General features: G+C 42.5%; 1 protein-coding gene across 1 annotated transcript in view; it reads left to right on the top strand.

Annotated features, from left to right (window-relative positions):
• The first annotated feature begins 1383 nt into the window (after window positions 1–1383).
• ARSJ (arylsulfatase family member J) overlaps window positions 1384–27098 on the top strand; it is a 52851-nt gene continuing 27136 nt past the window's right edge. Inside the window, exon 1 of the mRNA XM_032781310.2 lies at window positions 1384–2165. Coding sequence (XP_032637201.1) covers window positions 1789–2165 — 377 coding nt within the window. The 5' untranslated portion in view covers window positions 1384–1788. The remainder of the gene's footprint in view (window positions 2166–27098) is intronic.

Raw genomic sequence — 27098 nt, 5'->3', positions numbered from 1 at the left:
TTGACTTCTGTTTGACTGGGTGGTTAAGAATTAATGATTTCTAAGTAATCTAGTTTGGGTAAAAGTTGTTCATGGTTATTCATATTAAACAGCACATTAACAAGAATTTGAAAAACTACTGCACACACACATTTTAAAACAACGAAAAAAGACTTCCTGAGACTTTTTTGAACAGTATTCTCCAAACATTTGCCTCAATTGCACCAGAATTAAAGAGGCTTGTAACTGACAAATTCTGCACATTCATATTTTCCAGCTTTGGTGGTAATTTCAGAAATATTGCAAAGGATAGTTTTGCGAAACGAAAATGACTGAGAAACCTCTGCAAAGGAGACGGTGGGATGAAAGAAAAACCCGTCCGCTGGGAGCCTCGAAATTGGCCTCAGGATTGTTTGAAGAAAAAGGAAGAAAAACCAAAACAAACTGTGCCTTGCTGAGGTGGCTGCTAGGAATGCACTGCCTGAGCTTTGGCACCAGTGCCGCCGGCGAAGTGCACCGAGCAATAAAGCGGAAAGGAGCTGGGCCTGGGGCTCCTTAGTCTGGATCTCCAGCAGCTGGGCCCCGTCGGGAGAGTTTCAGGCCCTGGGTGGCTTTTTTCCCCATAGCTGCGCAGCTGGAGCCTGGAAGGAGCCTGCCGCCGTCCGAGAAGAGAGGCAAAGGGTAGAACAACTTGGGCCGGGGAAAGGGGGCTACGGCCAACAGGAAGAAGGGAGGGGAGAGAAAGAAAAGAAAAGTGAAAGTCTCCAGCTAAGGAGCCCTGCCCTGGCTGCAGCGAAAGGCGGGAGTGCGGAGAAGCTGGAAGCGGAGGGACAGAGTCGAGTGGAGGGGAGAGGCCAAGGGGAACGGGGGCCCAGGGGAACGGGAGGAGGCGTGGATGGAGGCGATGGGACTGCAGGGGAGGGGAAGGGGAGAAACGGGCGACAGCAAGGAGCGCGAGCGAAAGAGGGGACCCAGGAGGGGAGGAGGAGAGACTGGGCAGAGAGTGGCGGGGCGCTGACTCCGGCGCTCGGAGACGTTCTCCCGCAGGGCTCCCCTGCCCTGTCCCCTTCCTCCCCCGAGCCGCCTGGCCGGTGGCGGCCGCTCCTCCGGAGGGGGGGGGTATCCGAGCCAGTCTCCGGGCTCAGCGGAGAAGCGGCCCCGAGTGGGGCTGGCCGGGGCTCGTGCGGGGGCAGCTCCCTCCCGCCGGCTCCCCGCAGAGGAAGCCGCCGGCCGGTGTGTGCGCTGGGAGCAGCTGGAGGCGAGGGGGAGGCTCCCGCCGAGCGGGAAGGGCGGAGGGAGCCGCTCGGCAGCGCCAGCGCAGGCCGGAGGGGAGCGGGCTCGCGTCAGGGTGCAGGGCGGCTTGTTCTGCGGACTCTGCCTGATGCCCGGCGAGACGCGGGGGGAGCCCCCGGCAGAGCAGGCGGGAGACTGGACTGGAGGCGCTCGGGGGCTTCTCCTCTAGCAGCAGCCGACCCCCAGCGGAGAGGCAGCGCCTGGGGGTGTCCCCCTCTCGCGGGCGCCGAATCGCCCCGGCATGGGCGCGGGGACGCAGCAGCTCCCCTGGTTCCAGGCGGGACACCGGCGAAGGATGCTTTGATCCTGGCTTGGCTGCGGCCATCCTCGTGTCTTTGGGGCTTGGAGAAGGGGCTGGGGTCTGCCCCCTGCCCCCGCCCCGCCTGCAGAGGCAGCTCAAGTCGAGATGAGCTGGGCTCCCCGTGGCTCGCCTGGGGTGGGAACCCCTTGAGGCTGCCCTCGCTCCCGTGCCTACCCCTATCTGTCCTGCGCCCTCGCCAGCCTTAGCCGAAGTGAATGGCCCGCGGTGGGTGTGCACTGCATCACTGGCTCTGCAAGGGGACAATGCTAGCCGGGGGGGTGCTGGTCGGCTTCTCCGTGCTCAGCCTCCTCACTTACGGCTACCTGTCCTGGGACACCCTTGGATCTACCCTGGAGGAAACAGAGACCACAAGGGCCAAGCTTGGAGAGGAGCCAGAGGCCAGCGCACCCACCTCTCAGCCTCACATCGTTTTCATCCTGGCTGACGATCAGGGATTCAGAGATGTAGGGTACCACGGGTCAGAGATCAGGACACCAACTCTGGACAGGCTGGCAGCTGAAGGAGTTAAACTGGAGAATTACTATGTTCAGCCTATGTGCACACCTTCCAGAAGCCAATTTATCACAGGAAAGTAAGTTTACTACTTAATTCTTCTCACCTTCTTAAACTTAATGCTATAATCTCTTCCTCTTAAAGGCAGCACAAGCTCTCCGGTGATGAAGGTAATTAGGTGTAAATTAAGCTTATCTTATTTTGGGGGGAAATAACCTGTTGATTCACTTTAAAGTTTAATACATTTTTTCTTTTGGACAAAATAGACTTTTCCAGATTACTTTTATAGTGGAATAAAGATCTGCACTCTGTAATCTTGTTAGCCAACAAGAAATCAGCTGAATTACCCACTTCTTAATATTGTAGGAATGGATTTTCCTTTATATACATATAAGTGCTAGTTGTCACTTAATATATTTTGGTATTATGCATTCAGTGATCATCTAGGTCAGTTATGTAACTTCCTTAGGGCAGATTGTACATGAGGTGACTTAAAGTCAAATTCTTTGTTGGTGAAGTAGAATGAATGTTCCAAGTTGTTTCCATATATATTGCAGTGTGCAAATTGTTGCTCTTCTCACAGTGAACCTTTCCTTAAGTGCAGTCTTTCTGTGATGGTATAGGAGGGTTCCATTGCATTTGAGCTATACACAAGCAGGGGAATGTAGAATTTTGCGGGTATTTAAGCTGTAGTGTCTCTCTTCTTACAATGTAATTGCCACTTTGCAAACAATTCTCTATGGTGCCACCAGAAAAGCTTCCACATGCAAAAATGGGGCTACATCAGTCAGTCTTGCACTACCTGGTAGTTTAAAAAAAATCTGTTAGGTAAGTAATCAATATAACCAATTTAATAGTGATCTTGTTGGCACAACTGGAAATGGGGGGAAAAAACCACCCTGATTTTTAACTAAAACAAGCAATTGGCCTAATGTCTCTCATTACCATGTGAAAAAACTTGATTTGATTCCTGCTCCCAGTCTTCCATTTCCCAAACTTGCCAGGACAGGGAGTTCTGCAGGGAAACTCACCATCAAGGGTTCTCAAAGTGTGGACCATATCCCCTAATAGAGTGTGTCTTGTGGACATCTACCCCCTAGCTCACAGTAACATAACATCCTTTTAGCAACTAAAGTAGAGTTTGTATAGAAAAGTAATATTGGGTTAATCTTTCGTGTGTTTTTAGCTGCCTTTGCTGTAATGTAGCAGCTGGAAAGAAGGAGGAGAGCCAGCACTATCTGATCAGCCAGGTTCTCTGTAGACCACCAGCAAGTCTTCTGCAGCCTACAGTTGGGAAACTGCTGCTTTAAGAGGGGAATCTCATGCTGCACAACAGTGACTCACCCAGTCATGTAAAGAATGGCATTGTTGTGTTACAAAGAAATCAGTGTGTTGTGCAAGCCTTTTTGAGATTAGTGGCAGATCAGGGCAAAAGGAAGAAAAACTAAGGGGAGAAATAAGTAACTTATTTTAAAGGAAGGGTAAAATAAACTATCTAATGCAAGTAACTTTTTTTAGGTTAATGAAAAAAGCGAAAATAAAATGGGCACATTTTTGGGAATCCTACTCTTTTAATCAGGTTGCAAGAAGAGACAGACCCTGAAAATCTGCCTCTTTAATTTTGGAACCTTTTGGGTGGTGGTGGGGAAGAGATTTGCCTACACTTCATTCATTTCATTTTATTTACTTACAGTCTGCTAGACTACTACCATTCAAACTTTTTTTCTTTCTGTTTTACTTTCAGAAGAAGGAACAGTAGAAGGAAAAGACTGCTTTACACAATTGAGAAATAGGGGAAGGAAGTGGTTAGGAGAGGCTAGATCTGGGCAAGATATTAACAATGTAGAGCCAGAAGAATATTGTCATCCCTCTTTTGTATAGAGATGGGTGCCAGAGGTGATATGTTAAGATGCTGTCTGCATAGAGGTAAAACAAGAATAAATAAGGGCAAGGACTGGAATACATTAATGACAAAATAAATAAATCAGTAAAAATTGCTCTCATAATTAAGTCATTTGAAGTCCTCTAAGGTTTCTGCTTTCCCTCTAAATTCTGTGCATAATATCCCTTGATACTGATGACTCAAGGTAAGATTGAAAGCCTGAGCCAGTGGGCTTAATGCCACAGGTGGTCTGCTCCTGTGATAGCTGCATTGGGGCCGAAGGGGGGACATAAGGCAGTCAGCTTTCAGGAAGCAGGCTGCCCCTAGATCTGCAAGTGCAGAACCAAGATTGCAAAAGATTGGGTGGATCTTAGAATTATATAATTTTCTCTGATCTGCACTGCTCTTCAGTTCAGCTCTGGAACTAATTTGATTCCTTCCAAAAGTCCCATTGCTAGTTTAGAAAACATTGCCTGTCAGACTGAAATTTCTAAAGATCTCTGTCTACGCTTGATTTGCTCTTTGAGGTACTGCTAAGTTGAGTTGGACAGTGGCTTGTTTGTTTTGAGGTCTTGTTGTTATTATTGCAAAGTTGTACCCACTTGACAACAGTGTGATGCTGTTGTGGAAAAGGCTAATATCATTCCAGGCAGTGTTAACAGAATTGTTGGATGTAAGACATGAGAGGTAATTGTCCTGCTCTACTTAGCTATTGTCCCACCAGTGCCGGTACTGTGTCCAATTTTAGTCTCCACACATTAGGAAAAATGTGGACAAATCAGAAAGAGTCCAGAGGAGAACAACAAAAATGATAAAAGGTTTAGTAATCTATGAGGAAAGGTTTTTTTTTTTTATTTTTTAAATAACACCTGGGCATGTTTAATCTTGAGAAAAGAAGATTGAGGGGGGACCTGATAGTCTTCAAATATGTTAAGGGCTGTTATAAAGAGACACTGATCAATTGTTCTCCATGTCCACTGAAGGCAGGACAAGAAGTAATGGACTTAATCTGCAGCAATTAGAAAGTTTTTACTAATACCTAACTATAAGAGTAGTTAAGTTCCAGACTAGACTTTCCAGGGAGGTTGTGGAATCTCCATCATTGGAAGTTTTGAATAACAGGTTGGACAAACTCCTATCAGGGATGGTCTAGGTATACTTGGTCCTGCCTTAGCATAGGGGCTGGACTTGATGCCCTCTTGAGGTCCCTTCCAGCCATACATTTCTATGATTCTATGAATCAGAATATTTCAGGGCACATAGCTTGCAGAACTAGAGCTAAGACTGAAGCTACCTTACTCGTGTACTGGTGAGAAGAAATCTAAAGGGATATGTACATCCCATGTGTTGGAATATCAGTAAAATATAGAGAGATAGGAATGTGTCATAGGAAAAGGCTGAAGTGAAATATTGCCATTTGACTGACTGCTACATTTAAAAGAAAAAGGATACACTTGTGTAAACATCATAATTAGGAAACGCACTGTGGCGGTCTGAAAATTTTTCCATTTTTGAAAATATTTTGACATGTAAGAAAAATGCAGCAAGATTATGGATGGTATACAAGTAGGCCTTGATATATAGAATAGTGCAGATGATCTAAAAAATTAGAAATATTTGAGATACTTTTTTGTATAAAGTGTGTGTGCATATGGCAGGTTGAACAAATAGTACAACATGCAGTACTTGGTTTAGTCAGATGTGGTACTCCTACTGACTTCCTATTAAAACCAAGGATTACTTTGAAACATGCAAAATACAGTTTGCCAATAGTCTTTTTTTGAGAAATTTCGAAATATTGGAACTGAGAGATGGAGCCTTTCTTTGGATAAAGTATTGCTGAGGTATGAAGTCTTTGGAGGTGATGAGTGTGTTGAATGTCATCTGGTACAGCCAAGCAAATGGGCAGGTACGTGCTTGAGTGAGGTGGTGATGTATCTGCTCTGTCAATAGCCTAATTAATAAAATAATAAAAAAATTAAAATAGTACTGTAATGATGCTGCCTCTGGTGGGACACTTCTGATAGAGTCAATTCAGGACAAATTGCTGAAAGTAGGGCAGTTATAGCGCAAGGCTGGGGTTCCTTTGCACACCAAGGCAAGGCAAACTAAACCAACCAAACACAGAGGACTTTGGTTATACTCCACTAGCTAATCACAAGTCACACGAGCAATTCCCTTATACACTCCAGTTTCCCAGTATCGCCACCAGCGCCACTTGTTATGGGGACGAATGGATATGAAAACCAGTACCCCAGTAAAATGAAAAAAGTTCTCCTGATCCCAAAGGACCAAGCCCCAGACCCTGGTCAATATACAAATTACCCACAAATCCTTTAGACTCTAAAATCTAAATACTTATTCATAAAAGGAAAAAGATTTAGATGAGAGCTAGAATTGGTTAAATGGAATTAATTACATACAGTAATTGCAAAGTTCTTGGTTCAGGCTTGTAGCAGTGATGGAATAAACTACAGGTTCAAATCTGGAGTACATCCACAGCTAGGATGGGTCATTTAGTCCTTTGTTCAGAGCTTCATTTTGTAGCAAAGTCCCTCCAGAGGCAAGAAGCAGCTTTGAAGACAAGATGGAGATGTTTTCAGGGCCTTTTTAAATTCTCTGCCCGTGGGAGGACCCCTATTTTTGTTCTTACTGTGGAAAATCCCAGCAGCAAGATGGAGTCTGGAGTCACATGGGCAAGTCACATGTCCATGCATGACTCAGTTTGCAGGCTGACCCCATTGTTTACATGTTAGTTTGAATATTCCCAGAAAAGTTCAGATGTGGATTGGCATCTCCCAAAGTCCGTTGTCCGTTAAGTGTTTCTTGATTGGACACTTACTGAGAATAGTCTCTTCTCAAGAAGCTGACCTTCACTGAGGCTTCTTAGAATCAAAACACACTGAGATACAAGTACATAGACAATATTCTTAACTTTAACTATAAAAATGACACACACATACAGACAATATAATCATAACCAGCAAACTACAACTTTCCCATAGACACCTCACACGGCAGCCTTTGTATATATAACTGCAAATATATAACAGTGGTTGCAACAATGATCTATACGGTTACAGTTCATATTAATAACATCACAAGTACTATAATTAGAAAAAAGTAATTTATTTATAAGTATAATAGATTCATAAGCTATACGTGGTTTTGGAGGCAAAGATCTGGTCTGGTCCCTTGAGAGTCTCTTGACATCCATACCGACTTGGAGTTCCCACTAGTCCATTTTGAGGGCCAGAGAGTACTTTGGCAATCAAATATTGGATAGGATGCCTATGATTCATCTGACAAAGTGGGTATTCACCCACGAAAGCTTATGCTGTTAGTCTATAAGGTGCCACAGGACTCTTTGTTGCTTTTTATTAATCACAGAAACTCTGCACTGAGCTCAAGAATGAGCTGTCCCTTATGGGGGCCAGTCCTTTTGTGGACGACTTATGCTCCGTGGGTAGAGGTCTGGGCGTCTGAAGCCAAAGATGTTGAGGTCTGCTTTCTGTGTCCTTGTATGTATTTTTAGGTGATGACTGTAGTGTCTATCTGTATGCATTGAGTAAGGTTCCTGGAAATAAGGGAAGGAGAGAATTCTTTTTTAAAAGATTAATTTAAAGAATTCCTTTTCTTGTGGTATTCTGTCCCTCTACTGTCCTCTGTTGTTTATGCAGCCAGTAATGTCCAGTTAATGGACTCCTGAACTCTAAAATGCAAGGTATCAGAAGTCTGTTAGTATCACTTTATTTCTAATGCATCAGAAAAAAAAATACAAATAAACACATAATGGAGCAAAGCATAGGGTGAACTGGTGCCTGGTTTTCAACCAGAAACTCTGGTCAAAAAGGGGACTTGACAGTGTTCAGTCAGGTTTACTGACCGGACATCCAAAGTCCGGTACTCAGAGTGGTGGAGGCGCTGGGTCATCGCCCCCTCCAGCCCCTGTTCAGCTGGGGCTGCTTCCTACCTTTCTTGGGTGGCTGCAACTCACAGCCCTAGCTGGGGTGGTGTGGGGTGAGAGGAGAAGCAGCGAGCGATGTCAAGGAGAAGAGATGTGGATGGGGTGCAGACTTGGGAAGGGCTGGGGCTTTGTGGGGAATAGGTGAGGCAGGAGTGGCATCTCAGGGCTAAGAGGCAGGGAAATGGAAGTTCCGGCACTCCTGCTGGAGAGTCCGGTTTTTAAATATTACCAAGTTGGCAATGCTAGCAAAGCAGTGAGTAAAAACACAACATATAAATATAAAATATTAGTAAAGATAGGGACGGAGTGACTAGCAGAGTGTGGAGTGTGATACACAATCATATTTTTCATGCATCAGTTTTTTAGTATGCATATAAGAACCTTGTCTGTTAGTTTAGGTCCAAAACTTGCAACCCAAATTTGGCAGCATTGTATAGGATGCACAGTCTGTACCTAATTAGAAAGGTAAAACTGATCAAATTTTCATTGTCCAAGATGTGTGAAATTAAAAAAATGAATGAAACAAAACACATGGTCAAAAGTAAATTACACTTTAGGAATCTTCAAATTTCAAACAAAGAAATGTATTAATAACATCAGTAAGGAATTTTAAATGTGTAATTTTTAATCTGACTTTTTTTCTCAAACCTGACAAAATCAAATAAAAAAGAAATAATTTTGTGTGACAGAGATATCAGCTTACAAAGTGCATTGTAGACAGTAAGTATGGGATCTATAAAGACTTGCAAATGCACTTCATAGTCTAATAATTCAATATTCAACATCTCTAACACATGTCTGTTTGGTAATTGATCATGTGTACTTCTGACATTAATAGTAAATAGTAAACTGATGAAGGAATAAACATTGGTAGACTCTCATGATCAAAGCTCTGGTATTCGAATGCATCTTCCGTAAAAAAGACCCTGTGAAGTGAACCAGCTCTCAGGTAATTCAGTTATGTTTCCTCGGGGAAAAAATGGCCTGGAAAGGACGCTGATTATCTAGATGAACAATGATAAAGACACTCATTGTACCACCCAAAAGATCTAAGATAGTTTGGGGCTTAAAATTGGGGAAACTAAGGGTATGTCTACACTACCCGCCGGATTGGTGATCGATTTATTGCGTCTAGTGTAGCCACGATAAAATCAATCCCCGATTGCTCTGCCATCAACTCTGGAACTCCACTGCACATGAGAGGCAGAAGCGGCGTCGACGGGGAGCGGCAGCGGTCGACTTGCCGCCGTCCTCATGGCCAGGTAGATTGACCTAAGATACGCCGACTTCAACTACGCAATCTTATGTCGACTCCCCCCCTAATTTAGACCTAGCTTAAATTCAAATGCTAGTAGAGTACTTTTCATGTAACATGAGTAGCTAGTGGTCAATCTTACATACTGCAGCTCAGAAAAGGAAAAATGCACAATTTGCAACAGTGATCTCAATCAAGATTCCAGATTTTTGTTTGTTTGTTTTTTTTTAATTTTGTTTTAAATCTGTTCTTTTGCTATTTTAATACGTTGTGTTTCCATGTCCAAGTCTGTAATGTTAGAGTAAATTTGTGCTAAATGTTGGAGTAAATGCCCATGTTGGAGTAAATTTGTGCTAAAATGTTTTAACAGTGTATAGAGGTATTTGAACATATGTCACCCTAAATTTATGATAACTAACGTGCAAATTCAATTGAAACTTGTTTATATTCATTATTTTCCTGCTGCCTATTTAGACCTGTTATATCTGTAAAGAAATGCAGGCTACAGAGAGATTTAGTGAATTAAGCAAATGGTTATAGTAACCATTTTATTAAAATATGCAATATATTTGCACAATATTATAATCAAAATATGCGACATCAAAAATTGATCATATTCTTTATTCCTACACACACACACATTTCACTGAAAACTAAGCCATCAGATTTGGAGTTTTGTTTTTTTTTTAAAAATTGGATTAAAACTTTTAGCAAAATAATGCAGTAATAATATTTGTGTGTTAGGAAGTTAATTATTATTTTCATTTAGTTTTTGGGTCAAAGCTAAAATATTAAAATTCACTACTTGCTCTCACAGCTTGATGTGTATCAGCAGTTGCACCTTCAATTCATGCTATATTGTATTGCTTCCCCTGGGTCTATCCAAATTCTTAATCAACTGCAGTTACTACCAGAGTCAGCATCTGCTGCACCCTTACTTGTCTTTTGAATACTCACAATTTTAATAAGATTAGATTTTTATTTTCAATGAAGGGACCATTTTCTCATCATCATTGATGAATATTCATATTTGCAGCCTCTTGCCAGTGCCGGGTTTACAGTAGCGCCATGGAGCTGGGCCCACGCTCAGAAGGGGCCCCAGCCTGCTCTGCTTGCACTGTGGCCTGAGACCCCACCAGCCCGCAAGCTCCCCCCACATACACACCACTGCTCCTCTTGGCCTGCCCGCCAAGGGCTCTTCTTCACCCTCTGGCCCCACCCCCACCCACCGGCTTCTCTCTGCCCCCTGGCCAGACCCCAGTGCACCCCCAGCTCCAGGCAGACTCTGCTTAGCACCACCAGTGGGGCCCCACCTGTCTCCTGGAGCTGAGCTGTCTGAGACTGGTGCAGAAGCCTGGCCAGTCTTGGCCAATTTGGGGGGGGGGAACAGTGTGGGGACTTGGTTGGGCCTTCAGGCAAGTGGGTCCCAAGGGAGCCCAGCTGGGGCACGCCCTGGCCTGGGTGGTCGCACCACTCCCAAAGGGCGGGAGCAATTCCCTGCCCCGGAACCAGCCGTGGCTGCACTGGCAGCTCAGCCCGGCAGACAGTTTGCCTCCCAGCAGGGCCAGTGAGAGAGTATGTAAAATTGATTTTAGTGTAATTTTTGGCTAATCAGCTACCCAGTTATAGAAATTGTCTTAATTAAAACCCAGTACAGAGAACCAGAGACCTCAGGGGATCTTTGTTTCTCTAAACTAAACTGATGGCCTCACACTCAATATGAATAGTTCAAGAAAGAAATTAATATAATACTTATAAATTGTTGCCTCTTGAAGTTCATATAAAGATGCCTGAATGATTGAAATCTGATTAAAATTACTTTTGACTTTTCTCTATGACCTGTGATGCAATTGTTTAAATATTGAATTTGGGAATTTTCTGTACTTTGTGGCTTATAATAAATGAGTGAACCACTTGGGAGTGTGTAAACTAGTTGTCAGGCAATCACCTATTTATGTATGTAGGTAATTGTATGGTTCTCATTACCATAATATCCACTGGTCAAAAAGGAAGTCACAGGTAGAGCTGTAAAAAGCAACAGAGAGTCCTGTGGCAGCTTATATGGCCTTGGCTACACTGGCACTTTACAATGCTGCAGCTTTCTCGCTCAGAGAAAAAACACCCCCCTGAGCGCTGCAAGATACAGCAGGTGGACTATGTGCAGCATGAGGAGGTGGACTATGTGCAGCACTGGCGCTGCAACCACACTCACACTTCAAAGCGCTGCCACGGCAGCGCTCCTGCAGTAGCGCTTTGAAGTTTTGAGTGTAGCCAAGCCCAGAGACTAACAGACGTATTGGAGCATAAGCTTTCATGGGTGAATACCCACTTCATCAGGCAGGACTCTTTGTTGCTTTTTACAGATCCAGATTAATACAGCTACCCCTCTGATACTGGTGGAGCTGGGAACCGAATCTAGATTCTAGACCGTCTGAGTTGTAGTCCCATGTCTTAAGTACAAAATTGTCCTTTCTTGTTTGAGATTAATGTATCAGATAAACTTTAAATGAAGAATAGGGGTTATAAATTCCTTCAGTATGGTATGGGCATGTGGGCCTACACTTTTTTAACCCAAAGGCCAGACACCAATATACAGAAACCACATGGACAAAATTCTACCTGCACAGTTTCATGATCAATACGTATATTTCTGTTAGATGTTCACACAAATAAGAATACACTGTTTTACAAATGGACTTCTGGCCTCTGGTTTGATATATACAATATATATTTATTTTGATTTATAAACATCATGTGCCTATTACACATACTGGGCACTTCAAAAGTTTTTTAAAATTCATCAAGCAAGCAAACAAACAAAGCACTGCCACAAATCCCATCTCTCACAAATAAAAAGAAAACACAGCAAGTTGGCAAAAATTCTTTTCAGGTCTGACTTCCCCTTCATGCTTCAGCTTTCCCCAAATCTTTAGCAAAAGGGATGGATGGGCTTGCAGTGTGCCTAGAAGGTCAACAGTTTCAAGCTTATCTTGTACCCATATGCACACATAGATGAACATTGTGTACACCCAAAGAGGTGCACATGTAAAAGGAAGACCCTTCAAAAATCTGATTCATAAATGTTTATTCTGTTCTATCAGTGTTCACCATTGTGATAAATGTTGCGTTAGAGTTCATATTATGGTACTCGTGGGGCTCATAATGATGAACATCTGAAAATCTACAGAGGATCCCTAGTTAATTTTATAGGGACTCCTGAAATTTCCAGTGGATGATCCAAAGGGACGATCAGATGTTGAAAAGTGTCAGATTTCTTTCTGCTTGCTATTAAAATTGTCAGATACTTCAATGCCAGAAAATCTCTCCGTTGCATAATAATTGCACCAAATACATAGTTATAATTAAACTATACCAGCAAGCATTTAGACTGAATTTTTATTTAATTTTGAGAAGATCCTCTGGCATCAGCCCCATTTTTCCTTTCACTTCCATTCTTACTCCAATGTGTGCTATATAGCAGCCCTCCTCTCTTCTCAAGATGGGCAGGATGTGCGGGTTCCTGAGTCATGCATCTTATTTGTCCCTTATTATCGCATCTAATTTATACATCAGAGGCTTCCCAGAGTTTTGTTTAGAGCCCACTGAGTAGCAACTGGAGAATTGACAAGATTCTGAACAAAGACAGTGAAGGAGAAAAAAAATCAGGAAAGACCTAGCATATCACTCTTCTGCTCCTGCTGTAGAGGAATTACTAACTGTCATATCTGGTTTATTATCTCATTAAATTTGGCTTAGTCAGTTCCATATCTTAGGCTAGGTCTAAGCACACATCAGTATAACTACGTCACTTAGGGATGTGAAAAGTCCACATCCCTAAGTGACGTAGTTATGCTGTCCTAACCCCCAGTGTAGACAGCACTATGTCAACAGAACTTCTCCTGTCAACATAGCTACCGCCTCTCAGGGAGGTGGATTAACTACACCTGTGGGAGCAGCTTTCCCATTGGCATAGTAGCATTTTTCATTCAAGTGCTACAGTGACGCTGCTGCAGCGCTGTACGTATAGACAAGCCCTTAATGTCCTGTGTAAAAATATATTTTGTAACAATTGCAAAGTTACAAATACCTTATTTTGGAAAATAGATTTTTTGGCCTCAGTGTAAAACCTAGTTTCCTACACATTTAGTCTTTTTTTAATATCTAAGATAACCTATCTGTGTAAATGTCCTTTGAATGAAGAATGCTTTAATTTCTTCTAACAGCAAGTTTAATTATGCTATTCTTGCTTTTAGTTTATGGTCTACTCTCTGTTGCACAATTTAGCTGGGGCTTTTCAGAGTGTTTTAAAAGGAAAGCTTTTTATCAAACATATGGTCAACATCAGGAACTCCTAGGTGCCTACAGTGAATTAACTCTTAAAACAGCCAGGCTTGTCCTGGTCCTCTGACTTGATTGCTTTTGGTTTGGAAAATGGAAGAGATCAATAGGGCAGGAATTTGGGAAAGTAACATATTGCTGAAAATGGCAATACCTCTGTAAGATTACCGGGTGCCCATTCTTAAAATTATCCTCTGCATTTCAGATTTATGTATGCTAGCCTTTCCCACCTTTCATGGGTATTCTCCAGGGGTGTCCCGACTCTACAAAATAACATCTAAAATATGCTGTGTTCCACCAGCAGTTGGATTTGGGACTGAGTTTGTGTGAATTTTATGTGTGTGCCTGGAGAATTCCCTCTTTCATTTGAAGATACAAACCAAACCTTATGCTGACCATACATTTTTTTTTCATGATATCCAGGCTCTCCAAAATGCTATGATGACATGTACTGTTATAAGAAACTGAAAAAATAGACAAAGCTGCACCATTAGCAGAATTGTTGAAATTTCTGGATCTTAGGAAATATTTTCTTATTTTTAAATATTATTCCTCTTCAGATAGAGATTTTTCCAATGTTGTTAATACATAAATCTTAAGAGACGTGGTTGTGGGGAAATTAAATAGTTATAAAAAAAAATCTATTGTCAAATCTAGTATAATTTTGTGCCTTTCCTAATCTGAATTGTTCTTGCTATTGTAAACCTTGAAGCATTTCATGTTGCATGTTCTGTGCTATGTGACAGCCTAGAAATGGGGACTATTTTGATTTCTGTGGATTATGAAAGATTACGTGAGGAGTTACTGTACTCCTTGTTCTTTGTGTTTTTCTTGTCTTTTATTCTATTTTCATTATGGTGTTATAATAATCCAGAATTCATATGTAGGGGGAAACTAACCTATCTGTGTGTAATGTACATAGAGAAAAGGTTTTCCTTTATTTTATTTTAATTTATATTTCCTGCTTTGATTTCCCCTATTTTTGTTACTGTAAGTAATTCTCTTTATTCTTACCATAAGTCTCTTTCTTTCTGATGTAATGAAGAATGATTTGACCAAGACTCCTCAGCCATCAGTATTAAATATATGTATGTTGTAATGCTACAGACCATGAGATTTTACTGTAATGATTAAGATCATGTGTAATACTGTTTGTCACTGTTTCGGCCCAGTTTGAGTCTTGAGTCTCTTTGAGGCTTCACTTTATATCCTTTGGCAGTAATTGGCCCCACTGAAATGGCATATGGCAACTCTTAAGATTTTGTTTTGACTCTAATTCTTTTTTTGTGTCCGTGTTGCCATCTGGTACAGTTGTCATGTGTCATGAATTAAGCTTCCATTGTAAGAGGAATTATGCTTGAATTTTTTTATCCCTTCTATCAGAACCTGATATTTTACTGTCTGGTTGAAATGTAATTTTGGGGGCCCTGCCTGAATCTAGCCCAAATTGAATTGCTGTAGATTGGCACAAGACTAGGGTGACCAGATATCCCAATTTTATAGGGACAGTTCCGATTTTTGGGTCTTTTTCTTATAAGACCACCCCCACCCCCTGTCCCGATATTTCACACTTGCTGGCTGGTCACCCTACACAAGACAGTGGTGGTGAGGCATGTGATTCCTTAACTTAGGTATAAATGGGTCAAATCTTTTGGTAATTGATTCAGTAAAGAATATTTGGGGTCACTTTGGATTCCAAGCTTTCTGTGTTCAAGCATGTTTCTGCCACAGAAAAGCTTGGCTTGTGTCCATGAGGAAAACAGCCAAAGTAATGTGTTTTCTGTGACTAATCCCAAGACTCTTCTTATCCATGTTGCTACTACAAGCCAACAGGATTTCTGCAGTGCTCTTTTTGATGGTTTGCCTGCTTTTGCTATTAAATGCCACCTTGAAGAGCACCACAATTTGACAGCCTGTATTCTTGCTGACAGTGTTGCATTCTCTCAGTTGGCACAGTGTTTGTCAGTGAGTTGAGTTTAAAGTTTTGTTTTCACACATACAGCTTTTTCTGTGCCGTTCACTCTGAAAAACAGCTATTTGAAAATGGCCCTTGCTTACTCAACAAACATTTCCTTAAATTAGATTGTCACAGACGTGAACAGAGATGACAAAAAATAAGTTTTGCTACTGTTATCCCAACATAGATAAAAGAGAGTGAATTGGATTCCATTCCTCCTTCTGTGCTAACACAATTAATAAAATGTCAGATGCTCTGAAGACAATGCAGTTGCATCGTTATCACTGAGGACATAACTTGGCCTGCTGAACCGTTATTACTGGTGGTGATATACAAGAAGAAAAGAACCTGGTTTTAGTATAATAGCCCAAGGTGAATTTCAGGGTTAGCAGTTGGGTTATATACAGAGTGTGTTGTAGTGGTTAGAGCACAGTACTGGGACCTGGGCACTTTCATTCTTCTGTTAACTTGCTATGTGGTCTTGAGTTGATCACCTAACCCGCCTGAGCTTTATTGTACTCATCCATAAAGTATTTGTAATGAAACTTACCATACAGGAACACTGCAAAGATAAACTAAGTGCTGCAATAGTAATCTACTTTAAGGAGTTATGTTAGTAAAACTCCCGATCACTGCTTTGAAAATATACTGCATAAAATGTTTAAAACATTCTAGCAAATATGTATTAGAAATGGAGGGTGGGAGAGTTAACCTCCTTTGATATTTGACTTGTAATTGCAAAGAGAAAATAATAACAAGGAAGAGAAACTAGCTTATAAAGGGAAACTGCCCTTATCCTAAGAGTCCTTGGCACCCAGAAAGAATTCAGGAGCTTCTAAAATGAAGGTATCTGTCTCACTGTAATATGAGAGATGGTTCTCCTGTTGAGCTCACCTTCTCTTCGAACCAGTCTATGCTTCACTGATTTGCTACAAGTTCTAGAATCAGTTCTTCTGTTTCTGCTTGTCTGTGCTATATAGTGAAATCTATTACGCTTTGGTTTGCAACCTGATACGAGTGAGGTGTTTTTAGGAAAGCAGATGGTTTATTTGCATCTACAGTATTCTGATTCAAAATGCTCTAAACAATGACAAGATTTGTTGAACTTGGCTTGTCTAGCCAATATTCCATTAGCAGAGTAGAGCTCGTCATTTTATGTAAAGGAACTATTTAAACATCAAATGACTCAGCTTGACTTTTTTCTGTTGTTGTCTCTGTATCTCTGTTCTTGTTGCTCAGCAAAGTGAACTATTAAGAAAGGAGAGTGATGGGGGCATGTGGCTATATGTATTTTACCTTTAAAATATATTCCATATGAAATATAAACATATCTGTAATGAACCCAATTGCCTGCCTTTCTTACTGCCCAGGCATTTATTTTAAGCTTTGGATCAACCTGTGGGTACAATATTTTCATATGAAGTTCCTTGTATTGGTAACTCCTTTTTAAGCTTTATTTCTTAAGCAAAATATTTTCAGAATAAAGGCCTCAGGGGATGGGGAAGATTTGGTTTTTGGTTTATGGTTAATTAGTTCTCTTTCTCCCCCCCCCCCCACTCCCCCAAGATCATATGCAGTAGTCGTTGTTTAGCAAACAAAATAATAAGTGAACCCATACCTTAGCTCATGGCAGCATACCTGGAGAAAATGAGCTAGTGAATTCTGACATAACACACTTCAAACATGTCTTTTTGATTAATATATGCATAGATGTGTATTGACAGCACTGATAGTGCGTGTTTTTAATATCAGTATAGTCTTTAGTGTTTTAACATACCTTTTAAATTGCTTTATTCACAACAATGTAGTGTTTGTTTGTTTTATTAAAATAAAATGTCAAAAGTAGCCTGAGGGTAGGCTACCTTACAGCTGTACAGCGTGGGAGTTACAGCTTCTTCATACAGCTGTGTAGGGAAAGCGCTGCAGTGTGGCAACACTGACAGCTCCAGCGCTGCAGTGTGGCACATTTGCAGCATTGCAGTGCTGTTGGATGGTGCATTGTGGCAGCTATCCCGGTGTTAAATGGCTGCAACGTGCTTTTCAAACAGGGGTGGGGTGGAGTGTACAGGAGAGCGTGGGGGAGAACGAAGAGAGTGGATTTTTGGAGCTGACACTGTTCTCAGCTCCTAACTTGCAAGTTCTAAGGACTCGAAGATACAAGCATATTCAATCATTTTTAAAAGTTTATCCTTCTCCACCCCTCTCTTATTCACATAGATGCAGATTATGCATCTCTAAATAGCTCAGACCACATAAGCAGCTGCTCAACACGGACTCCCTCCCCTTTTCCTCAAGCAAACAGCTGTGAACATTTCAAAGCAATTCCCTGCCTCCACTCGCTTGCTCGCTGGAGCAAAGAGCAGCTGTGTTTGTTCTTTAGATAAGTAGCTCCGGGGAGCTCGTAGTTCAGCCATTCTTCCGGTTTGTTGTGGACAGAAATTCTGGTATACCTCTTAATACCCTGGAGGCCAATAAAAGTGCTTTTGGTGGCCACACTTGACGAGCAGCGCTGCATCACCAGCGCTGCAATCGTTACACCCCAAGCAGACCAGGCATACAGCCAGCGCTGCAGCCAGAGAGTTGCAGCGCTGGCTGTGCCTTGCAAATGTGGACACAGATTAAGTTGCAGCGCTGTAACCCCTTCACCAGCGCTGCAACTGTCCAGTGTAGCCATACCCCAAGTAAATGAGGGCACATTCTATGTCCATATATAAGTAAAGCAGTGCGAATAAACAAAATAGCAGATGGACGATGTGCATTACTTTGTTTACATATTTGACTTAAAGTATGTCTTTAAAATTTTGTGTGAGAATGATTGTCTTAATCTAATACAAATTTAAAATTAATAAAAGGAAATATATTTTTAAAATGCATAATTAACCTTTGGAATACACTGCCAGATAAAATTGCGGCCAAGATCTTTGTAGGATTTAATAATAATAGCCAGAGTTATGTTATATAATAAAATTATAAGGGCTGCAACTCTCATATTTGAGGGCATAAGCCAGCCACTAACTGTTTCATTGAGAATTTCTCTAGTAATTGCATAATTGTCCATAATGACCTGAATTCCCTTTGAAGGGAAAAAATGCAAACATAGGCTCCAACCTGCACTTCAGTGAGATTCCCACACAGGTAAAAACCAATAATATAGGATGTGTCCTTTAGAATTCTATGTTTTGGGGGCAGGAACTTTGCCTTTTGATTGTTTGGAAAGCACCTAGCAGTTTGTAGGTGCTACTGCAAAATAAATAATGTCAGTCCAAACAGTTAAAGTTTAGCAAAATTATAAGCATCTGTAAACAGGATTTTATAATCTTACCGTCTTAATTCAGCCAGGGATTTCATGGATTTATACGGTTAAAAACACAAGCTCATGTAGTATTAGATGTGATATAACAAAATATCTTCTCCATTTTATCAGCCACCTCTACCCTACGACAGTATTAATTTGGCCACATTGGAGGCATTGCAGATAGAATTGTTGCAGCAGTCAACAGTTGGGGTTTGTTTGCCTGGTGTGCGTATCCCCAATGATCACACCGGAGTGGAGAAGCAAGTCTCTTTATTTGAAATCAAATAAGGTGCAGGGAGATACAAATCTCAAATCCTGCACAAATCACTAGCCTTTGCCATGTCTTTTATACCTTACTTGTTTACATAGATTTCCACAGGTGCTACAATTCATCATCTACAATTCATTAACTACCAGATCCTTTAATTAACTGTGTCCTCTACCCAGACTACTGACCCCCCCCTTTGATCGATTACATCTTGTACCATAAACAAAAGAAAATAATAAATGATCACATGTGCTCATGCTAGTTTCAAAGAAACATATTGATTAGCCCGAGGGGCACTTCGAGGGCAATAGCAGGCCTGAGAATGTAAACTTTTGACCCCACGCCATATTGCCAGTTAGAGGTAGCTCCCCCCTCGCCGCCAACAGAATCATAGAATTGTAGGAATGGAAGGGACCTCGCGAGGTCATCTAGTCCAGTCCTCTGTGTGACAGGTTGGATCACAGAAACCCCCCTGGGAGCTGCCAACTGATGTGCCCAGATTACTTCTGCTCCTGTTTTTCCGCCAGCTCAGGACCCCAGCACCCTGTCTTGCTGAGCCAGACACTCCAACAAAGACCCAGGGTCTGAACTACTTGCCCCAAAGCTGCAGGTTTACCTGAAAACAGCTCACAGAAGCCTGCTTGTCTTTAGCACTCGGATGCCCAACTCCCAGTGGGGTCTAAACCCAAATAAATCCATTCTACCTTGTATAAAGCTTATGCAGGGTAAACTCAAAAACTGTTTGCCCTCTGTAACACTGATAGAGAGAGATGCACAGTTGTTTGTTCCCCCCAGGTATTAGTACATACTCTGAGTTAATTAATAAGTAAAAAGTGATTTTTATTAAATACAGAAAGTAGGATCTAAGTAGTAACAGACAGAACAAAGTAAGGCACCAAGCAAAATAAAATAGAACGCGCAAATCTATGTCTAATCAAACTGAATACAGATAGTCTCACCCTCAGAGATGCTTCAGTAAGTTTTTTTTCCTCAGACTGGACACCTTCCAGGCCTGGGCACAATTCTTTCCCCTCATACAGCTCTTGTTCCAGCCTAGGTGATAGCTAGGGGATTCTTCATGATGGCTCCTCCCTCCCTTTGTTCTTTTCCACCGCTTTATATATCTTTTGCATAAGGCGGGAATCGTTTTGTCCCTCTCTGACTTCCCACCCCCTCCTTCTCAATGGAAAGACACCAAGTTAAAGATGGATTCCAGTTCAGGTGACATGATCACATGTCACTGCAAGACTTCATTACCCACTTGCCAGCACGGAGATACGGAAGACTTACAGGTAAAACAAACCATTGCAGACAGTAGTCTAGTTAATGGGAGTCTTAAGATTCCAAGCCACCATTAATGCCCCACACTTACATAATGCAGTAGGCCCTCAGTTATATTTCATATTCTAGTTTCAGACACAAGATGGTACATTTATACAAATAGGATGATTACACTCAGTAGATTAGAAGCTTTGTAATGATATCTTACAAGAGACCTTTTGCATGAAGCATATCTCAGTTACATTATATTCACTTATTATTCATTTTTTTTATAAAACATATAGACTGCCCAATATCAACTCTACACTCATGGCAGGACTAATATTAAAGACTATTCTGACAGGTGTTAAGAGCAGGTTAGACAATCCACATTGATGGAGATTTCATAACCTCCTGATCAATTTGTTCCAGTGTTTAACTACCCTGCCAGCTAAGAGTTTTTCCTAATGTCCATTAAACCTCCTTGCTGCAATTTAAGCCTATTGCTGCTATCCTATTCTTAGGAGTTAAGGAGAATATTTTTTCTTCTCCTTCTTGTAATAACCTTTATGAACTTGAAAACTGTTATGTCCCCACTCAGCTTCTCTTCTCTAGACTAAACAAACCCAGTTGTTTTTTCATCTTCCTTATAGGTCAATTTTCTAGAACTGTAATATTTTTGTTGCTTTCTCTGGACTTTCTCCAGTTTGTCTGCATCTTCCTGAAATGTGGCCCAGATACTCAGCATGGAGTAGAGCGGAAGAATTACTTTTCGTGTCTTGCTTTCAAAACTCTGCTAATACATCCGGAGTGATTTGCTTTTTTTTTTTTTTTTTTTTTTTTTTTTTTTTTTGCACAAGTGTTACACTGTTGAAATATTTAGCTTGTGATCCACTAAGACCCCAGATCCCTTTCTGCAGTACTCCTTCCTAGGCAGTCATTTCCCATTTTTGTATTGTGCAACTGATGGTTCCTTCCTAAGTGGAATACTTGCATTTGTCCTTACTGAATTTCATCCTATTACCTCAGACCATTTGTCCAGTTTGTCCAGATCATTTGAATTAATTCTATCTGCAGCTCTTGCGCTACTCCTAGCTTGGTACATCTGCAACTTTATAAGTGTACTCTCTATAGCCATTATCTAATCATTGATGAACAGAACTGATCCATGCAGGACCCTACTTTGGAAGGTCATGCCCTTCCAGCTTGACCGTGAACCATTGTTATGGTATGCTTTTACAACAAGGGCCACACCCTGCAACCATTGCTATGTTCCTGGAACTAATTGTATGAGTAAGGAGTAATCATCTGAGGAAAGGTTTGCAGGCTTAGGTCGATAAACACGTGTCATAAGTATAATCCCAAATCTGAACCTTAGCGTCAAAATTTGGGTACCTGCATGAATCCTCTAAGCTTAATTACCAGCTTAGATCCTGTAGCACTGCCCACAACCAGGAATTCCAGTGCCTGGTACACTCTGGTCTCCCCAAACCTTCCCTGGGATCCAAGACTCAGATGCCTTGAGTCTCACAACAAAGGGAAATAACCCACTTCCCTTCCCCATCTTTACCTCTCCCAGGCTTCCCCTCCCTGGGTTACCTGGAAGATTATTGTACTTAAACTCCTTGAATTACAAAACAGAGAGGACAATTCACCTTCCCCCCTCCTTCTTTTCCCCTCCCAGTCTTTCCGAGAGAGACAGTAATCCTGGCACAGAGATTCCTATCCCCTTGAACCTCAACTAGAAAAGAAAATCAAACAGGTCTTAAAAGAAAGAAAGACATAAAAATCGTCTCTGTAATCAAAATGAAAATATTACAGGGTCTGTTAACTTATAAAAGTGAATAAACAGCCTTATTCAGAAAAAACAATTTAACATTTCCAGCAAACTACACATTTGCAAATACGAAAACAATGTAAAACCTTATTGTTTTTCTATCTGTACTTACAACTTGAAGAAGATTAGAGAGCCTGGAGATAGTGTGATCACCCTCAGAGCCTAGAGAGCACACTGACACAGAACAAAGGACCCACACCCAAAACTTCCCTCCCTTGAGATTTGAAAGTATCTTGTTTCCTGATTGGTCCTCTGGTCAGGTGTTGTTTGTTAACCCTTGACAGGTGAAAGACACATTAACCCTTAGCTATCTGTTTATGACACCACTAGTATATTAAGATCTACATTCACCAAGCAAAGCAGGAGTTAAAAATGTGACCTAGCTGGCATTACTCTCTAATATATTTGCTTTACATCCTTGATATATATTTCTTGATCTTGATTTTGTATGTGTAACTTTGTACATTTAATTTCCATGACTTTTTTCCAACCAAAAAGCCAACAAAAGATGAGAAATATGAGAAACCAAAGGCAGCGCTCCAGAGTCATACAGAAATCTGTACTTCGAAGAATTATGCTGGTGAGATGCTACGAAGTGTGCCTTTTATGAGGTGTCCACTTCCTCCAATCACCTGTGGTTTTTACAAGAGTAAATACTGGAGCTTGGAGTAATTGTGCATCAATACTTTTCTTCTAAGAACATAACTGTCTGTCTGGATGAAGTATTCATTTCAGAAAGTGCAAATGCAGAAATATACACGTGCAGCAGCTCCGTGAAGGGCTGACTCTATTCAGACAACATACTCTGCTGGACTGGGAACCACCCACCTCTTCCCCCTCCCCCACACAGACCGCTGCCACCGCCCTTCATTAGGTATAAACAGATATGGAGGATTTGATTTTTCACTGTATCTGAGCTCTGCTTCAGTGCAGGGGAGAGTAGAGGCTTCCACAGAGCTGTCACAGTGCCCTGATTCTCAGTTGCCCAAGGCAGCTTTAGCTTATGCTGCTGGAGAATCAAGTATAATAGAGCTTCCTTCCACCACGCCTTTCCTTTCTCCTCATTTCTGCAGTCATGATGCCCTCTCCCTTTTCTCCCTTCTGCTGGGGGTGAAAGTTCTTGCACAAGAGGCAGCAGAGCTGATGCAGGAGGCAGGGGACTTGCCTCTGCCAACCATACACTAGTGGAGACTCCAGGCCAAATCTCAGGATGCTTTAAGTTCACAATGTGCCACATAGGGGTGCATCATGAACTTGGCAGAGCAGAGAATCTGACCCACAGAGAATTACCTGCTTCTTTTTTTAAATAAAGGTATCAACTACACCTCTACTTCACTATAACACGGTCCTCGGGAGCCAAAAAAATCTTACTGCGTTATAGGTGAAAACCGTGTTATATCGAGTAGGGAAGGCTTCTTGTCTCCTGACTGCCCCCGAGACATTCTGGCCCTTATCCAAACCCTCGACCCCAGCCCAGCACCCTTAATACGCTGCTCAGAGCAGTGTGTCGGAGCCATCCCTAGAGGGGTGTGGGGACCGGGACAAATCAGCCTCCCCACTAGTCTTCTCACAGTCTGCCCAGCATGCCCCTCAGCCCGGCTGCCGATCACCTCCTCACTCCACCCAGCTGCCTACCGCTCTCCTCCCTGCTAGTTTTCTCACCGTCTGTGTGGCATGCCTCCCCACATCTGCCTGACTGCCGCTCTCCTGCTCACCATCTTCCTGCCTGCCTGCCTCCTCACCCACTCCTGCCTGCCACTCACCTCCTCATTTGCCTCCTCACCCCACTTGCCCACCTGCCTCCCACCCTTAACACATCACTCAGGCAGCATGCCATCCCTAGAGCAGTGTGGGGCCTGGACAAATCAGCCTCCCCGCCTGGCCAGCCGCTGCTCACCTCCTCCACCTACCCACCCACCTGCCCGCCTCCCCACTAGTCTCCTCACCGCTTGTCCGGCATGCCTCCCTGTGTCCGCCCGACCGCCACTCTCCTGCCCACCATCTGCCTGCCCGCCTCCTCACCCGTCTGTCGCTCACCTACCCATTCGCCTCCTCACTCCGCTTCCCCACCCACCTCCAACCTGCCTCCCACCCTTAACGCGCTGCTCAGAGCAGCATGCCAGAGCCTGACACGCTGATCTGCTGTAGCATGTGCTGCTTTACCGTGTTATATCTGCATTTGTGTTATATTGGTTTGCGTTATATCGGGGTAGAGGTGTATCTGGCATGTATGACACATTCCTAATTATGATGCCTCTGCAAATGATGATGATCACAAAATTTGTGTTCCTTTTTCTGCTTCTAAATTGACACCACCTCAAGGATGTAATTATTTCAGAAAGGGAGGAAAAAATAGATCATGACTTACTTTCCAAAGGTGAGAGGTAATGCAAGGGAATTCAAAGCAAGAGGGGCAAGATTCAGACTTTACATCTCACTGTGTGCAAAGAAGGGCATGTGGATGCACTGACCCAGTAACAAGGGAGGGCATGTGACTTGGTGCCTACTTCCATTAGGGAAGTAATGTGATGCTAACCCTTTCTGTAGTAAACAGCTTTCCCATCTCCATGTTGGTGAATCCAGCCAAGTCTGCACTCTAACATGGAGAATAGCAGCCTCTCAAAGCTATCTCCTCACATACAGAGGAGTGATGCAGCTAAACTGCACAGTTGGAAGGATGATGCATACTCCCCTTATTACATTGGGGATCATTGAAAGGAAAGTCACAAACTGGAAGATTCTGAAGTCATTTTCAGGGGGATATTGAAAAAGTATAGTATTTGTGACTATAATACTTGTGACTATTTAATAGAAGTTTTCAGAATAGCATTTTAAATTGTGGAGAGACAAGGATGGTGAGGTAATATTTTTTTACTGGACTAACTTCTGTTGGGGAGAGAAACAAGCTTTTGAGTCACACACACAGCTCTTCAGGTCTCCGAAAGGCACTCCCAGCTTCACAGCAACATTCAAGGTGGAACAAATTGTTTAGCATAGGTCGTTAGCACATATTGTAAGGGACCATTCAAGGTAGAGTGGCCCATTAACAGCTGCGCAGGCATAGGACAAAAAGAGGGGTTACAGGTCGTTCCAGTTCATAATTTTTGGTGTCTGGCAGAGTAATGAATTTAAGCTCTTAGGGCATGGCTATACTTGTAGATATAGAGCGCTGGGAGTTAAACCAGCCCTTGGAGACAGCAGCAGGGAAAGCGCTGCTGTGTGTTGACACTGTCAGCTGCAAACGCAGTGTCGTAGCCACAGAGAGCAGTGCACTGTGGTAGCTATCCCAGTGTGCAAGTGGCTGCAGCGTGCTTTTCAAATGTGGAGGGGGTGGAGTGTGACGTGGAGTGTGTTGTGTGTATGTTCGGGGGGTGGGGGAGAGAGTGTGTTTTGGGCGGCAGAGTGCGTCAGCATGCTGTCTTGTAAGTTCAGACAGCAGCAGGGGGAAACCCCGACATCAACCCCAGCAGCATTCCACAGTAATGGTTTTCTTTGTCCCGGAGTCAGAAACGGAGCTTTGAAAGTGGATAGCTGCATGCCTGCAGTCGAGTTAAAAACAATGACAAGAGTGGCCACTTGCCTTCAAGGGATAATGGGAAGTTTCTGGAGGCCAATCACAGCGCAGTAATGCAACAGGTCATCCACACTGACACCAGGGCATGTCAGCCAGGGCACAGCAAGCTCTATGCCTCTCATGGAGGTGGATTACCAGGAGCGCTCCAGCTGCAGAGTCCAGGCGCTGTAAGTGCCTTGCCAGTGTGGGCACCTCAGGAATGAGGGTGCCCGGGGCTGATTTAATGCGCTCTAACTTGCAAGTGTAGCCAAGGCCTTAGGCTCCTCTTTTGAAAGTGTTGCACTTGTTTCCTTTGAGGGGGAGGATTGATAGGTCAGATATAGAGTGATCGCTTTTTGAAGTGTTCACCCACAGGTGATCGGGGTATTGTGTAAATTATGGGTCCTTTAGTGTAAAGTAGATTTCACTAATAAGATTTGAGCCTTTTATGGCACTTTCTAAAACATTCCACAGAGCTTTATAAACATTAATAAACTAAAACTTACAACACTGTGTGGGTGGGGGGAAAGGTAAATATGTAGTCTCCCCGGTCCCAGATAGGGTAACTATGGCACAGAAAAACTTGGCCTGGGTCACACAGGAGGTCTGGCAGATCCAAGAACAGAACTCACATTATTGCTTTAACTCCCAGACCATCCTGACGTGCAAAACTGCAGCATGCAGACATAGCTTTGTTTCCTGTAGCCTCCAGAAAATAAACTAATTGCAGGTAACACTAGGCTATCAAACACTGTTTACAAAAGCAGCTGGAAGATGTCTCCATAATTGGAAAGAGTTCTGAAATGGGAGTTATTGAGTCAGGAGAAATGGAATTTTGAAAGCACATTCCTCAGGGAGTGAGTGGGAGCAGGCATTTCATCTGGTGACAGGACGAGGTACTGTATGAGATACCATATATATTTTTGTCTTTTATAAAGAATAGAACACTCTTTAGGTGCTTTCTCTTGTTCAGAAAACTGATTTAAAAGGCTTCTTTTCAGAGCTGTTGCAGGAAGCTCTGTGGGAGACACCCACTTGTGATCCTCTGCTTTCAAACCAAGTTATCTTTGGTTCTTATTTTCTTTTGCTGTCTCTTTAACACTCTTTAGAAATTGCAAGTAGAGTGAGTGCAACTTTGGGGAGAGCTTAAGTATGTCTCTCTTTTTTTTTTTCATTCCAAGAGATGATAGCCTAGAAGTATCAGAAAGATATTCTATTATGCTGATATTAGTTACAAAAGCAAGAAATGCAGACAAAAACATATTTTTCATTTTGTTGGCTGCAAGAATTTTATAATGTTAGTATTGTCAGAATGCCAATATACCTATATTCAGAGACTGCATAAATGTACCCAGCTGAAGCTCCCCAAGTTGTCATCAAATTTCCTGTCCCTAAAAATG

The sequence above is a fragment of the Chelonoidis abingdonii genome, chromosome 5 (assembly GCF_003597395.2).
Source record: "Chelonoidis abingdonii isolate Lonesome George chromosome 5, CheloAbing_2.0, whole genome shotgun sequence".
Classification (NCBI taxonomy): Eukaryota; Metazoa; Chordata; order Testudines; family Testudinidae; genus Chelonoidis; species Chelonoidis abingdonii.
Note: the sequence above shows the minus strand (reverse complement) of the source record. Positions and strands in the feature narration are given on the sequence as shown.